We start from the raw sequence: 16,819 nt of genomic DNA, 5'->3' as shown, positions 1-16,819 counted from the left end.
AATGAAAATGAGCCTTTCACACAATTGCCAGAAGGATCTTGTATCTTCCTATAACATAAAAAGATTGTGGAAAACAAGACAAGCCAATTAAAATTAATTAATTTATTTGATTGATTTGAATTATTACAACATTAAGCTGTAACACAGCTACCAAATATTAGACATACAGAGTCCCTGAAGTCTGGCTGGCAGACTACTGTTGATGGAACTAAAGGGCTTACTCCCACATACCTGAGAAAAAAAGTGAAGAAAAGCTGTCAGACTTCAGCGGTCTCCCAACCTCTAAGGGCTTAAAAAAAGGGAGAGCTTATAAGCAGCAATGAAGGCCTCCTCCAGGATCAGTGAACACTCCTGATGTAAAAAATACATATATACAATCAAGATTTAAAAAAATAAACAAAAAAACTTCACAGCCTCTTCATATTCCTGGATTGCAACTTGGAAAGTAGATGAAAGAAGCTGGATCCTCTCACCTTCACCAACAGGCAATGACTTGAGTCCATCACAGTTTTGATTATCTTAAATCTTCTTCTAGAAGGATTTGGGTTTGGGGCAAGTCCTTCAGTTCTATTGCCAGAATTTAATAAGTTACCCACTGTGTCCCAAGCCCACTAGTATTACTTCCTTTCCTCATGCAGTCAAGGCAGGTCTCTTAGCATTATAAATCTTGCTTCTTCATACACTGGAAGCTAGTCTTGTCTAACTGGTGCTGGAAAGCACTCAGTTGAGAAAAGTTGCACCACTAGTACAAATTAAAGCTCTGACCATCTAGTGATCTGCACTTCCCAAAGTAGCTCAAATCAAACCCTCATGTCTGGTGAGGTAGAAAGCAGAAGGCACAGTCTTACCAAGTTTGTTTTTCTGTCTGTAAGGCTGGCTGCATAGATATGAAGAAGGCATCATCTGAGCTAAGAGACAAAGCAGTCAAATCTAACTACAGAGCAAGAGATGCCCTGCTTACAGAAGCCATAATTCCAAACTACCTGAAGTAGCTGAACAATAAGCCTTGTTCATTGCAATTCTTACATTTCACTAAGTAGTCCAGCAGCCTTGGGGTTGGAGGGAGAGCGAGCTGAGTATAGGCCCCTCTCCAGCAGCCTGTGAGAACAATGGCTGCAGACACCTTGGGAACAGAGAGACGTTACACATCTTCATCCTCTTTCTCTAAGAAGTCAGTCAAGGTACAGTCATCTACAGGAATTAATAAGTATTCCACACCATCAGCTCCCTGAGAACAGACATGCATACACATTCTGTTAACACCAGTGCACAGTGCAATGCAAGCCACTTCTAGCACTGCAACACTAACGTTTATTTGCAGGCTGGGTGAGGGCTGGACAGCATTCAGAAGGATGACATTGCTAAAAACCAGGAATATTTCACTAGAGCAACACTAGAAATGCACAAATACTGAGAAAAGTCAGTATATGAGAAATCTTCTGGTGGGCTATGCTAGTCTGACACTACACAGCTCCTCAACTCTTATGTTCCCATACCTAGTACTGCTATACTGCCTCATTATTAGGACTAGCCTGCATTCTTCCATTGTGCAAATACAGGTAACTACTGGAAGCAGACTGGCAGGCTCCAGAGTCCATTACTTCTTAAGGTCTTCAGGAAGAGACCTGTAGGTTCCTGAGTAACCAAAATACACTGCATTTTTACAGCCCCCTATCCATGTAAAGGGCATTGACAAACTGGAAGCATGGAAAGAGCTGATATTATAGAATTTAAGCCCTTTGCTAGTTCCTAGGTGCTTCAAACAATAAAGCCTCACTGTGAGCTCTAAAGTGGTGTCTTAGGGATACTTAGTAGCAAGTAAGCATTTTTAATTTTTTTTTTTTAAGGTGGCTGAATACCCAGAATTATCTTCTTCCCCCAACTCACCCGCTTGGTCCGGATGAGCTTGTGGTCCCTGAATTCTGTCAGCTGTGCCCTGAGTGTCAGGTCACTGTTCACAAGGAAAGCCTCTCGACACTGCTGGTAGAAGTCTTGGAAAGACAGCCCTGGAAACAGAAAAAGCCGAGAACAAGAAATTGAAGTGGTAAGATGGTCAGATTTTTCGAAGTCTAACAACACATACTACCTCCACCTACAAATCTTGCTTTGGCTTAGACCACAGTGGCTACAGTCATCACTTCTTTCAAGTACACAGCCAAGCTGACATTTCAGTAAATTAATGGAAAACAGCTGAATTAATGTTCCAGTCACCCTGTTTGCCTAACAGAATTTTAATAGCACTTTAAATGCACTTCCCAATGTGGTTAATCTCACTTAATTTCCAACTCCTCTATCTTACTTCCAACTTACTTTACCATTAACATCTTATTCATAACCCTGCAGCACCTGTTAGAGACAGTGACAGAATATTCCACATGTATCCTAGAAAGCAGGGACATATCAGAAGTCACTTAGATAGGAGCAGCACAGGAACAGAATCTCCTGTCTTTCCCTGGTCCTTTAAGTGCTAGTTATGTAAATTCATATACTTCATTTATTTTAATTTTTTAACTCCACAGTCTCCCATGGATGGTCTCAGTCATGTCTAAACATCAAAGCAGACAACAGTAAGAGGAGGTCCTTCAGAACCAGCCAGTCTATTGACTTCCTGTCAGTCAGACACAGTACCACTAGAAAGACAGTCTACGCCATTGAGTCTCACTGAGCCAACTTACAGCACTTCAGTTACTGGTGATGTAACCTGCATACCAAAAGCCAGTGCCACTATGACTGGGCTGGTAATGGCAACACCCCAAACATGTGAGTACATACGTACACCCCTTTTGGTGCACATACCTGCATAAGATGGGTTGCCCTTGTTCTCCAGCTGGTACTGAGCAAGCAGCCTGAATATCCCCCTAAATTAAAGGGAAAGAGGGGAAAATCAAAAGGGAAAAACAAAACAAACCCAAACTCCCAAAAAACCCCACCACTAGAAAATATTAACTGATTTTTCCCTTATGACCAGGACTTTCTGCATGAATCTCATCACTGGACAAGGCTTGCTATCCAAATGCTGTTCATTCAAAGTAACCAATCACTTGGAACCCAGGTCCTACCATCTTCATCTTGAACATTACTGTCAGAAAACAGGGATTGCCTCCTGCTAGGTGTAGACCAGAGTAACCTAGTAAGGATTGGATCCTCAGCAAGCGCTACTAATGAAGTATAACAGTCTTACCTGGCATTGAGAGTGAGACTGCGCAGGACGTGTGTTAGGGAGCTCAAAGCCAAAGATCCGGATTGCTGTACTAAAAGCGAGTTCTCATAAGACGTTTCTTCCACATAAGGACTAAATGTGGTTGTTTCATACCAAAGCCAGTTGTAGAGGCTTAGCTTTGCCTGATCCCACACTAGCCAGAGAGAAAGAAGGAGCAGACAGAATTGGGACATTTACCTTTTCTAAATCTAAAATCTAAAATTTTAGATTTTAGTTAAATAAGCAATATTAAAATGTACTTAGTTCTACTACATGATCTGAGGAAACAATGTATGCCTGTGAAATTCACAGTACATACACCCAGATACTTGCAGTTCAAGCAAGACAAATTCTCTGCAATAAAACATTTGGACACATTCCTTTTTCATACCAGCTTCATGGATATACTGTAAATCCTTCCAGAGTCAGCAGCGTGCAAAGAATTTCTGGCTGATACACAAAATTGTTTAGATGCAGTGCAGACATAACATCCAATCCCCATTTCAGTAAGTCCCTAAATCAAAGGGTGCCAGAAGCTTGGAGTCTCTTTGTATATTATGATCAGTGACTGGTAGTTGTCAGTATCTTTATATAGTTTTGGTTCAACACAGCCACAGTCCCCACTGGGGCTTCTAGCTGCTACTGCCATACATATATCACCAGGTCTATTTTGCACTGTATCAACAGTAATACATGAGCTTATGAAACATGCTCAGCAGCCACAAAGTAGAATGCAGATTCTTCTCTCTTTGCTACATCAGGCCCAAGGGGACTCACTGAGAGGAGCATTGATGTGGTCGATAGAGGCAATGAGGTAAATGCTAGGCAGAGAGGATAACTGTGCAAGGATCTGCTGACTTCTTTCTCCTCTCAACATCTGGCTGTCCAGGTTATGAATGAGGACATAGAGCTCTAAAGATGAATCTGCAAGGTCAGAAAAAACAGCAGAGAACCAATCAAAGAAACTGCATACAAAGTGGTTTCCCATTCCCAGTGCAGCCTAGGACAAGTCTATTCCATCAGGCTCCATTTTCATCACTCCAATATCAAATCTCTTTCCTTGTACAGCTTACTTTGATCTCTATCCCACATTTGGTGTTTCTGAGCACCTAAAAGGCTTTTTTCTCAATTCAGTGCATCACAGTTCTCATCACAGCTACTGTTCTTTTTGCAGCTTTTCTCTTATCCACTTTCCACTTGCTCATGGCTTTACCAGGAATTTCCCTTTTAGTTATGACTTTTAGTCCTGCAATTCAAGGTCATTCAAATGTATTTTAGGATGGAAGTCTAAGCACAGTTTGTTCAGCTGCTTTTGAGTTAGATGACTAGGATCCTTAAGCTCCTCCTTGCACAAGGAAAATGCATTTTCTATTCAGCGTTGGATCCAAAGCATACTAGCTTAATTGAAAATATTTCCCACTGAGTCCTCAAAGGAAGTTACAAAGACTTAGATAATGCAAATGGTAGATGTTAAAATTTCTAGCTAGCTTGTTGCTGCTGTACTTATCCCTTGAAACAGCTACTTCCTGAGTCCAGAAACAATTCTGGAACAGTAGCCAGTTTTTGTGCAAATGAATACATACTTGGCTGCCAATGGAAACCAAAGGTTCCTCAGACGCCCAGTCAGATCAGCTATAGTGTACTACACAAGACTAATTTATGTAGATTCAGATGGGTACTGCCAATCAGTCTTTTTCACTTAGTCCCACCAGAAATACTCACAAGGTGATGATGGAAAACAATGTAAACACTTAAACACCAATGCCATTCACAATTAAGATTCCATGGCAATTTGTGTATGTATACACAAGCAGTAAAACCAACATTCAAAAATAATTCAGCAAGCATTCAGTGTGGCAATACCTGTTTAATTTTGCTTTTGAACACAATTCTAACCCACTTGTTTGACACTGCTGTCCTCTAGTTCATCTTAATGTCAGTATTTGCATATATTGAATTTAAATGACCATTCCACTAAACCATGTACATTTAAGCCTTAATCCAGCCTACACTGAAATTATGGAAAGACCCTCAGGCCATGATTTTACAGAGGAGCTCAAAGGACTTGATATCTATCAGCAACTGTCATTTCAAACTGTTTACGAGCACTTTGTTCTGTTGATTTCAGTGAGGTTTATATCAGGTCCTCAAGCAGCCACTAAAAACCATCTTTGCTCATGTAGCTGGAGTTTACCTATCGTGTCTTCCACCAGGAAACACGTGGCTACAGAAACACTATGTAAATAAAGCACAAAAGCACTGTGCTAAATGCAAAGGAGACCAGCATTTCAGTTTACCTCTATCTTGTTAGAACACTTGTGCCTTCCTCCTACCCTTTCTAGAGAACTTAGTGTGTGAAACACTGACTGAGGTAACAGCTTGGGATCATGTACACATATATTCCTGGTGCATATGTTTTCATATAAGTGGCATAAATTACAAACAAGAAAGTATACTACCTACAATAAACTAAGAAACTGTAACTGCACATATGAAAACTAAGGAAAGAAAATGTCCAGGCTCTCCTAACAGTAAGTCAACTCTTCTGTTTTTATACATAAAGTTAGTCATTTTACCTTCTTTAAACCTTTTAATGATGAATTCAAGTTGATCAAGGGGGCTGCGGAAGGTCCCTATATGGTCCAGTACCTCCTCTGTGATGGAGCTGAGAATCTGAAAAAGTAAACAGCAGTCCCTTCTGAAGGGCTCCAGCACTGAAGGACCTAGTGCAGAAAATCTGAAACTGAGCCCTTGACTGTCATGAGGGAGGTAATCTGATTTTTACCATCAAATCCCCAAAACAGTTAACATATACCAAAAAATTCTACCCCTTTTCAAAACAGTGACATAAAATAAGGCTTTAGACTGATGAATATCTAGTAATGATGGGCATTACTGCAATTCCTTGGAAAACACATGGGCTAATTTCTTTAAACTCTTAACAGGGAGATAGGAACTGCTTTTCATTCAAGAGTCTGCTGCTATAGGATGCAGCAGGTTTCCTTAACATTTTACATTGAAAGACTTTACAGGTCTCTGTAGCACAAGATGATTAGATAAACCCATAAGCTTTTTCCACACTTACAGATCTCACTGTGATGCTGGGGAAGTATCCATTAACCACAAGGTGAACAGAATCCTGGAGCACAGAGGTACGAAACTTCTCTAGCAAATCACGCTTTGAGCCCAGTCCATAAAGCACAATATTGAAACCCAAGCTGCAGAAAAGCAAGCGAATACACTGAATCAAAAAAGTACAAGTCCCCTTTTAGGTTCATACATTCATTGAGAAAAATGAACCATTGCAATCTTGCCTCTAAAAATTTCATTTTTCATCAGCTCCAGGTTTACCTTCAGCTCACAGCTGACAAATAAGGTTAGCTGCAATGAATCTGAAATGTGGCATGTGCATCCTAGTAAAAGAAGCATTTTAGCATCTTGGAGATGCCCACAAATATAGCAAAACATCTATGGAAGAAAATGGCATTGTCCAAGAATATGAGACTAGATCTCAGATATTGAAGAGCATCATCATTCACATTCACCCTGTCACCAGTAATTATATTAAATGTTTACCATGGGTCACAGCAATTATAAGAACAAAGCAAGCCTTCATAGTGGTTTTCTACTCTGATCTGCAGGCACAACTGCAAAGCAAAATTAAACTATTCTTGTATTTCTTGTTTATCCTAATTGTTCCACAGAGGAAGAGGCAAGAATGCATAAAGAGAACATGGCAGGGAATCACAAAGCTTTGTTTATTTTTGAGAAGCAGAAAAAACATCATCTTGACCAGAAAGCAGAGCATTGGGTCACTCAAATAGCATTGGGCAAAGGTAAGGTGTTCAACAACTGTCATTGACTTCAGTATCATCTACAGATTTCTTCCTTCTACCTTGCCACATACATCTCTAACCATCTGCCCAGATCACTGACTCAAAGAGAACTCTTCCCCTTGCAACTCTCCACCTTTCAAAGCTAATGTGCTTTTCATATGCTCTGTCACTCCCCACGCACCACAAATTTCTTTATACTCCACGCCCTTGCAAAGCTTCCAAGGGGCTTTCTCCTCACCAACATCCGCTCCTGCCTCAGCATATTAACTTCAGAGCTCGTGGCCTGCCTTCTCTAAGGCACTTCAGAACCTCACAGCTCTCTATAGTTCCCCATTTGTATTCCTGGATGTTCATTCTTTTCTCCTTCCCATGAAGATACACACAAACCAAGATAAAATTTATACTGCTAACATTTCCAACAGCATTAAGGTTTCTTTGTGCATAGATCATTAGATACCATAGGCATTCAAAGTTAACTGCTACACCACTGGGGATAGCCACATACTGAAGAAATTTGTGGTGGGCTACTTACTGCCAACTACACTGCTGTAAGAAAAACTGATTGCCCACAAAGGATACTTTTCTCATCATTTATGTTCCCTGTTTTCTCATTATTCATCTTCCTTGTTTGTGAATGCCCTCTAGCTTGGTTTACAGAGGCACAGACAAACTAGCCACGCAGAATGCAACCTCATTTCACTTCAGCCATTCAGTTCAAGGAGTTAGTCAGATATGATTTGGTCTACAGGAAACATTGTACTAAATTAATGTCACCTAATTTTAAATTTAAGCAATCAATCAAAGAAAAAAAAAAATGGTCCTTAACTCATCCACAGGATGTTGTTGATATGAGGGTAAGTTTACTGGCAGTGCCGGTTTACTAGGCTTCTTCAGTGATTCTCATTGGATACTTACTGTAATTGCAGCATCCACTTGGAAAACAGGGATTCATGTTGCTGGTTTAGCTCTTTAATTTCAGCAGCATAGGCAAGGGGAGCTTTTTTCAAAAGGTCATGCAGTGTTTGCTGTGTTGAGAAAGAGGTAAGACAACAGTCCTTCAAAACTGAGCAAAACCAAGACATATATCTGGAGTCCTTACAAATACCCCTCTAGTATGCTCTCTAGCTAGGGAGCAGAATAGTTTTCACTGATGGTACACTCAATTATGTTTTTTTTCCTTGAAGACCCCTCTAAGAACAGTTTTGCTACTGGAGAAACAAAGCAGAGATTAGTTAACCTTATTATGGGAAATGGCTGCCAGATTAGGACTACAACCAATATCACGCTGTTTTATCTCTTCCTGCCGAGTGTGGGAAAACCACGACCAAAATAATGGACACACTTAGAGCTTACACAAGACCAAGCATTGTACCGAGAAGATATCAACATCACAACCCTGCTCACAGGAGCAAGGGCTCCAGTCAACATGCTTAGCATCGCAATATTTCTTAGTTCTGGTGTTTGTCACTAACAAGTGCGAGAGAATGCTCACAAACATCATTTTAAAAAAGAAATACAGTAGAAAGGAAATCTTTTGCAGCTGACAGCTAAATGTGGAAAAAGTGTTATTTCAAAAGCATCAAGAATCAAAGGATTAATTCAGCTTTAAATATATGCTGGGATGTTGATGTTTAAACAAGCACAGTAGCATGACAAATGGCATCAAATCTACACTGGCCTCCCTCTCTTTTCAATTTTCACAGCCTTGCTTTCCACTGCCTTGCAGTAGAAGACAGTTTACTCTGGAAAGAACACAAAGACAGCTGCAATGTATTAGACAAACATGAAGCATTGAGAGACAGAACTGCTAAGCCTTCAATTTGGTGCCAGCAGCAGATTTAATAGCGAAAGCCTTGACCTCCTTCCAGAGCTGTCATGAAAGAACTTGTTTAAGAATCCAGATGTTTCTTTGGGTAGCAATTCCAGACAACAGCAGGCAACAGGCAATCTGCATATATGCCATCTTTTAAAACATAGATTGGTGCAAAAAGCAGTCATAGACACAAGAGCTCCAAGTATTTTACATGCTTTCCTGGTACCTGTCCTTGTGTACCTGTCTCTGTAGGGTGCAACTGCTTGCTTTGCACTGTCTTGTAGAAGTGGCATACGGAAAAAATACAGTAATTCAGTCACCATAGTTAGACTATTCCTGTCTCCTAGGAACTGGAAGGGGACAAAGTGCATTTCACAAATTAGGCAACAACATTTAGAGCTGTCTCAATCCTGCATGTGGCTTGACCCAGTAATGATCAGATGAAAAGGGCTCTCTCCATTTCCTCCACACATAAACAGTCAAGACAGCTTGTAATTCCTCTAAGCATTTCATTGACAAAAATGCTGGTTTTGTGGTAGTTTTTAAGGCAGGTCTCTATAACTCTGCTTCTCTCTCTCCTCCTCCCCCAAAAGCAATCTTTCACCTGTTCTGGCAACTGCAGCTTTCAACTACCTGCTCACCTCATAGTGCCTTCTCCCTGCATTTTCCCTACTGTCTCAGGTTCAAACAACTGGGCACTGTCCCTGCTCCGAGCAGCAGTAAGAGACATACTGCTTAATATGTTACCTAAATCAGCGTTACCACGAAGAATGTCATCAGCAGAAATGATATAAAAATTGCAATATCAGGAAATTTTGATGGGGGAAATCTTCATCAAAAAAACCAACAGCTCCAAGAGTTGTGTGATTCATTACGAAGTGTACCTGATTCAATCTTCTTTTCTGCAACTTCTGCAGCGTTCGGTCCGAAGTGAGCACTTTGGAACTACTGTGAGCTTCAAAGTATTCCTCCACCAGGTTGCTCTAAAAAGGGACAGCAAGATCAGCCACGCTCCTCCTGCTATCAAGTTACCCCTCTCCCTTTGCATGCACAAACATGTCTGAAGATGGCCAAATAAGATAGAATGAGAATGAATAGAAAGCCAGAAGATATTTGCAAAAATGTCTTCTACAATATAATTCTTCCAAAGCTAACCTAGTCAGATGGTTCTTTCCTGAAGACAGAAACAGAAAAGAGATTCTGAGAGAGCAGAACATAGCAAAAATTCTAAGGGGCTGTGGGGATCCCTGGTGCTGCAAGGAAATCGGACAATGAAGCTAAACACCAAGCCAGAAAGTAAGCTTTTTTTGGTGCTATAGCAGTCAATTTTTTCATCCTTTCTCAGTAAAACATCTCCTGCTTAATGGATGTCTTTAGAACTTCTCCTTCTGGAGCTGCTGAGGATACAGACTGGATTAGCCACAGGCTCACATAATGCCTGTCCAACAGGGATTGCTCAGAAGTACAGCAAAAGCCAGCCCAGCTGGTTTGACTTGAAATGAGTCTAGCTGTTCTTTCCCGTAGTTAGGTATGGTCACTGACAGCTTATTGTCACTAAACATCCCTTCACGCTTACTAGCTCAGGGGTACATTTTCTACACACTCACCATCTTGTCCTTAATTTTTTTGGTTAGAGTGTTTCTGGGAGGAGGTGTAGATGCAGCCTTAGTTTTTGCTGGGGTCTTTTGACCTGATAAAACAGTGCTGACTTCTTTCTGGTCTTCCTCATCCTCCTCCCCTGAGCAGGAAGCCGAATATTCACTCTCACTTTCTAAATAAGGATCTGGAGCTAGAGGATAAATTTAAAGTTAAAAGCTAGCAACAACTTCTTACACAGAACACATTCTGCACCATCTTGCTCTCTCACATACATTCCCTAGATGTTTTTCAAGCATAGGATTCCTAAATATATTTCACAGAAAAGTAAAATCAATGCTTAAGAGGACTGCAAACACACATAGCCATTTCTTTCCCAGTTCTAGGCTCACAAATTATCATTTAATAAAGCTTTCTTGTAGATACCAACTAAGAAACATAATCCTACCATAAAAAATGACTAAAAATGGACAGTGGAATTCCCTATTTCTCTTAGCATCTCTACATCAGCTTTCCCAAATGCCAATCATGAAAGCTGATTATCTTCTGGGTCACACTCTGCAAAAAAGATTTTGTGAAAGACCTCTGTTAGCAATGTTGATTGAAGAGCACAGACAGAATCTGGCTCAGTCTTGGTCTCTCAACACAAAAGAAGAAATAGAACATGAAATACCACATACTACACTCGCCTCTGCATTCATTCTGAGCACATATAGCCAACCAGTTGTTAGAAATACTTTACCATGAATGCCCCAGCCATCATCAAAAAGTTTTATGCCTTGGTTCAAGCAATTGTGCCAGACTTAAGTGTCAGCAGAGGTTAAATTACTGAAAGTTTTGTCTCTTTTGATCATGTTACTGAAGTTCGGCAACTTGGTGCTTCTAACCCGTCCACCCCCTTCCTAAGTAGCAGTCTATTGTAGGGAAAAGGTCTACACAGACTTCCTTAAAGACATTTCTACATTCTCCGCAAGATGAATCAGATTGCTTCAGTCAGACTGCTACTACAGGCAAAAGCGCACCAGAAGAAACACTCTCCTCTGAACACAGTACCCCACTGACTATGGAAGATGACTGCAAAGGTTGTTCTTTACCTGCTAGCCTCTTTCTGAGTCTGTAAGGTGTGGTAGAAACAAATTCTTTCCTTTTACTCTGTAACACCAAAGAAAAAACATGTATTAGGAGAATAAACATATACCTCCTCAAAACATCCCTCTGCCAAGCAGAATAGAATCAGGTTACATTTCAAGCTATTTCAGCCCACAAGAAACTGGGAAAGCAGAGGCAGTAAGTATGGAGAGTTCTTCTTTTGCCATTCAGAGCTAGAGGGGAGCAGGATCAGGTTCCAAAAGGGACTTAATTCTTTCAACTAATGTCCTGATGGAGGGTAAAAAACTGTGAAATCTCCAAGATGCCAATCTTGACCCCTCAGGAAGAGTCAAACTGAAGCAATGACAAACTGGAAATGCTTTGGGTCCCCACTTCCTCATGCCGCATTACACCGTCTACTCAAAGTAATTCGGAAGTCCACTATGAAAACAACTAACAGAATGACAGACAACCACTCAGAATACTAAGCCCAGAAGAAGGGAACCCAAGCTGCCTGAACTCACCAAGTTGTAGTGACACATCTTCCTTACAAATGTGTAAGGCACACATCTGATTTGGACATCAGATCAAGACTGCAGTACTTAGGAAACCCTTTTGTTAATCCTTTCAAAGTTGATATGAAATCATCAATGAGTGAATGTGGCATCCCCAAACAGCATCTCTTACAGGCATATCTCATCCTGGAACCTTATGCTGGAAAAGCTGTGCACACATTTCTAGTACGATGATATACCATTTTAGAAAGCCAACAGTGTCACAGCACTCTCTTTATAACCATCACAACTGGCAGTTCTGGCCTGCGCCTCTCTGTAGCATCACAAAAGATGACATCAACTTATATTCCCTCCATTGCCACAATTTATGTTTTATAAACCAATGCTAAAGTACAGAACTGAACAGCACCACAGTTCTTGAATTCCTGTTGTAACAGCACTCCTTACAATTAAGGCTGTTTCTTCCTTTGATGAGAAACTGGAAAGCTATGAGTTTAACTGTATATTAAGGGATTGTCTAACATCCCCATTTGTGCGATGCAAGGAAGTAGTCTCCACCCATGCTAATGAAGCTGTCAAACCCACTGTTTGTCCACTGACTCTAAATCCCACAGTCCTGATTGATGGTAGCTCTGGTTCTCACTTGAGTTACTCCTGCCTGGTTGGATTAAGAGAGACATCTGTACTGTGGATGAGGCTTTTCAAGGTCCTTCCTTTCCGAACTGTAGTAATTAGCCAGTTCAATTTTTAGAAGTGGAAAAAATACCCCCAAAACAAACAAAAAAACCCAAGCAAAGCAGAGTCATCACTCACCCTCTGCTGCACTTTGTTTGAACCTGAACGTTCTGCAAAGCAAGAAACAGCATTGTTCAGAGTACTGCATATTTTCAACAGCGGTACAAGATGGCCCGTTAGAAAACAGGCATCCACTATTCAAAGGTACACTGCACCAAAATATCATCTCTCTGGGTGGTTAATCCTATGAGGGAAGCCTCTAGTTCCTCACGGGTAGGCAAGGAGAGAACAAAGACAGTCAATGTTATTTACCACAGAGGCAGCTTTTAATTCTGATCATGGCTTTGGGATGCCATCAGCGGGAAGGAAGAGGCTAAAAAATGAGCTAATGTCCTCTCCCTGAGGACATCAGACTCGATTTCTGAACACAAAGTAATATGCTCTTGCCAGTGTTGACCTGCACTGACTTCCCCCACCTGTATTTCTACCTACCGCACTGGCTGCTTGAATATTATATAATAAAGTGTGAATTTACACAGAAATACCCACACAATCCTACCCATTTGGTGCTCAACAAATCAGCCCAGCTCATAACTCTCTCAAGTGCAAGCATTTCTGTTGAGCACGGAGGAAATCATTCAGTGTCACAGCAAAAGATGAGAGAGAAGTTCCTGTTTTCTCTACACCAGCAGGGCAGAATAAAAGATCTGACACCCAGGTGAACCAGACGCCATGCATACTAAGCAGTTCAGTCTACAACGTTAAGCTGACTAGAATACTCAAGCATGACAGAAGCTGGCATTCAAGCATCCACTCCACCACCCAAATAGAAACATAACCCCCAGAAACATAACTCAGCTTCAGTTCCCCAAAGCAACACATGACTTACTGCTGCTTTGAGGGGTTTTGGCTGTCTTCTCAGGGCACTCAGAATTATCAGTTGCAATGCTCTGTCCTGGTGTCTGGGCTAATTCAGAGGCTATAGGAAATAGGGGGAAGGGAAGAAGTTTCACATGTCAGGTACAAAACTCCTAGCTCTGGCTAGTCAGCCATGGAACTATAAACCTGAAACACTCTCTAAGTATTGATTTCCTAGCTATTTTAGGAAGTGCACCAGATACTTCCATGTTTTTTCTAACCCTAATGGTAAATGTAGAACCTTAACAAAGATTTTCAAAGATGGATCTCCTCAGTTAGTTCATTTTACAAGTATAGCTGAGGCAATTACAGAGCACGCTTTGCTACCTGGGAGACCACATGTCTTCCAATCAGAGCAATGTTTGGTCATGCTCACTTAGTCCTTTAAAACTGCTCAACTGGACATAGTAGAGCAGTGGATATAGCAAACACATCAGTTCCCAAGGAGGTGGGTTCTTGTATCCCATTTACCTCTTTGTACTACTTAGCAGCACAAGCTGAAGTTGAATCACTGATATGAATATGGAAGGCCCCCATATCCTGCTAACAGTCCCTCAAGACTTCCATTGTATGACCTGCCTCAGTTTTCAAACTGAGTCATGGCTCCACAAGGGAGCACCAGTGAAACCTACCCTTCTGCAGAAGGAGGTGTAAGAAACGCACAACTTCCCGAGACACAGCAGAAGCCCAGAGAAGTTGCCAGCCAGGGTTAAACCACAACAGTTCTTTTTGGTGCCCACTGCGGGACTCGAAGGGTTGAGATAATGACAAATTTGACTGGAATGTGCTAGATCGAATTTATAGCTGTTATTGCTGCTTAGCTATTAATCTGCAGGCTTCTGTGCTTGCCCTGGGGCTTGCTTTCCTTATTGTATATCAGAATCTAGTGCTCATTAGTGGCTGCTTTTTGCTTTTGCCGATTACCTTACTCTACTGTGCCTGGGAACATTTTGATAACAGCAATGGCCATACTTCCTTTTTTTTACTCTGTTATATAATGAGTTACTCTCATACCCTTCTAAGTTACACAAATAAAACACCTGCCATCCTTTGGCTCTTACACACAGACTTTCTCCCAGCATTAAGAAAGTTCTACTTTTTCTTATGTGTTTATTTATTATCTGTATTTCTTATCCTCACTATGCCTTTGCTTTGTCCTAGCCCTATGCTTTTGTTTCTGACAAAGACTGATTCAGAGCCAGTCAAAAGCTATAGAAACACTGCCAACGTCTTTTGAGTAAACAGAAATGACAAATCACATTAATAGAGTACTCCAAAAAAGACCATAGCCAGAGCAAGAATGAAAGAAGAAACAGGAAAACATACCCAGCTCTGCCATTTTGGTGGAGCGTTTGGGAGTCTGGAATGAGTAAACTTCACCACCACTTACACTTGAGCCATTTCCTATTGAATCTGTGAAAAGAAATGTTACTTGTAGCTATTTAAAAAGCACTGGTATATTCCCAACCCAAGGAAGATGAAATGCAATGTTTTATTATTTGGCTCAAAGGATTCTTTATATTGTATGTGTTAACAAAATAAATTTCAAAATAAAATCCTAGAATCATTATCCTCTCCTCTACATGTTACCACAAGCACAGCCAGAGCTGGTCAGCCCTCAAAAGCAATTTCATCAACATTGTACAACCTTGACAATGCAAGAACCTCCTGAAGTCACAGCTGTGCTAATACCTTGGGCACATATTCCAAGAGCAGCAACATAGTTCTTTTCTTGCAGGATCTCCTGAGCTTCATCATCTGAAATATTCTCAAGCTTCTTCACAAATCTCTTCACACTGACTGTCAGCTGAGTCTTGTCCTTCCGTACTTTAATACCTAGGATCGCAATAAAAACTTTAACCTCCTGCTATTTTGTTATTTCCATTGCAGTAGTATGCAGCTACCCCATTTAGAGACCAAGTTCCTGTCGTGCAAATCGCTAAACAAATACAACAATGAAAAGATGTCCTGATAAAAGAATAGCTGATCTGTGCCCTGGTGGTCAGTGGACCCTACAGCCATTAGTCCCTCCTTTACCACAAAAGCTGGCCCCTATAATCCGTGAGGACAAGATCCCCATTTCAGCACAGACCAGCTTCCACAGTTTAAGAGAAATGACAGTGGCTCACACGTTGAAGTATCAAATTGCATGCGAAGGGGGTGGTATTTGGCATCCCCTATCTTCCCTAGCAAAACGGAGCAAGTGGAAAAGACCTGGCCTATAGGCTGTCAGTACACTCATAGGAGAATTTAGGCTGAGACCTCTGGAAACCATCTATCTGACCAACAGCAAAGTCCAATCAGGGTGCTCTATGTCCAATACAGGCAAGTTTTAAGCATCTCCACAGAGGTTCCAAACCTTAAAAGTAGGCAAAATTACAGCAAAATACTCCTGTAGCAATCACCTCGAACTTCCTTCCCATTTGATTCTGTGTGTTTAACCACGTCAGGGGCTGGGAAGTTAGCCAGGCTATTTCTGCCTCCTCTCCCAGGCCACTACACACACGTTGCACTTCGGGAAGCTAGTATCAAGAGCACTATACTATCCACACCACCTTCAGCTAAGCGCACTTGCCACTGTGCTGCAGCCCCCCCTTTCCATGTGCCGGGGCGGGAACAGAAATAAACCACGGAAGAACAGTCGGAGGAGAATGACGCTTAAGGCCTCGTCCTGCCTGCGGCCCAGCAGAGGCGCTCAGCCGCCCCCCGGCTGTTGGAGAAGGGCCACCTTCCCGGAGGGAGCCGCTGCTGCTCGGACTCCTCTCCCAGCGCCCTGTGGAAAGCGGGCTGCGCTAGGCTAGACGCTGCCACGGGCCGGCTGTACCTGCGTCGTCAGCAATGTGCTTCAGGACGTCCTCGTCGGGCACGAACTTCACCTCCAGGGCGCCGCTGACCTTCCCCTCCGGCTGGCTCATGGCGGGCACCCAGCAAGCACCCCCGGGTCAGCCACGTGGGTCCCGTCCAGCCCCACCACCAGGGGGCGCTGCCACAACGTGCGCACGGCGGCACGCGGCAGCAACAGCGGGAACTGTCCTCCGCCTCACCGCACCGCCCTCCCGGACAGCCCGAGACTCGAGCCTCGGGCTCCTGCCCCCTCCCCGCTCCGCCGACGCCGACA

At 42.1% G+C, this 16,819-nt stretch overlaps 1 protein-coding gene across 1 annotated transcript; it reads right to left on the bottom strand.

Moving 5' to 3' along the window:
* Positions 1–1,141: 1,141 nt before the first annotated feature.
* ORC2 (origin recognition complex subunit 2) lies at positions 1,142–16,616 on the bottom strand (the record flags this gene model as incomplete). The annotated part of the gene is made up of 16 exons (XM_082001354.1): positions 1,142–1,228; positions 1,888–2,006; positions 2,797–2,858; positions 3,182–3,353; positions 3,977–4,123; positions 5,776–5,872; positions 6,285–6,417; positions 7,951–8,060; positions 9,733–9,831; positions 10,456–10,637; positions 11,539–11,596; positions 12,862–12,893; positions 13,673–13,762; positions 15,028–15,114; positions 15,394–15,537; positions 16,526–16,616. 16 exons carry the CDS (start codon positions 16,614–16,616, stop codon positions 1,142–1,144), a joined length of 1,710 nt encoding a protein of 569 aa, XP_081857480.1.
* Between the last annotated feature and the right edge of the window lie 203 nt (positions 16,617–16,819).

The sequence above is a fragment of the Phaethon aethereus genome, assembly GCF_964289735.1.
Source record: "Phaethon aethereus genome assembly, chromosome: 6".
Classification (NCBI taxonomy): domain Eukaryota; kingdom Metazoa; phylum Chordata; class Aves; order Phaethontiformes; family Phaethontidae; genus Phaethon; species Phaethon aethereus.
Note: the sequence above shows the minus strand (reverse complement) of the source record. Positions and strands in the feature narration are given on the sequence as shown.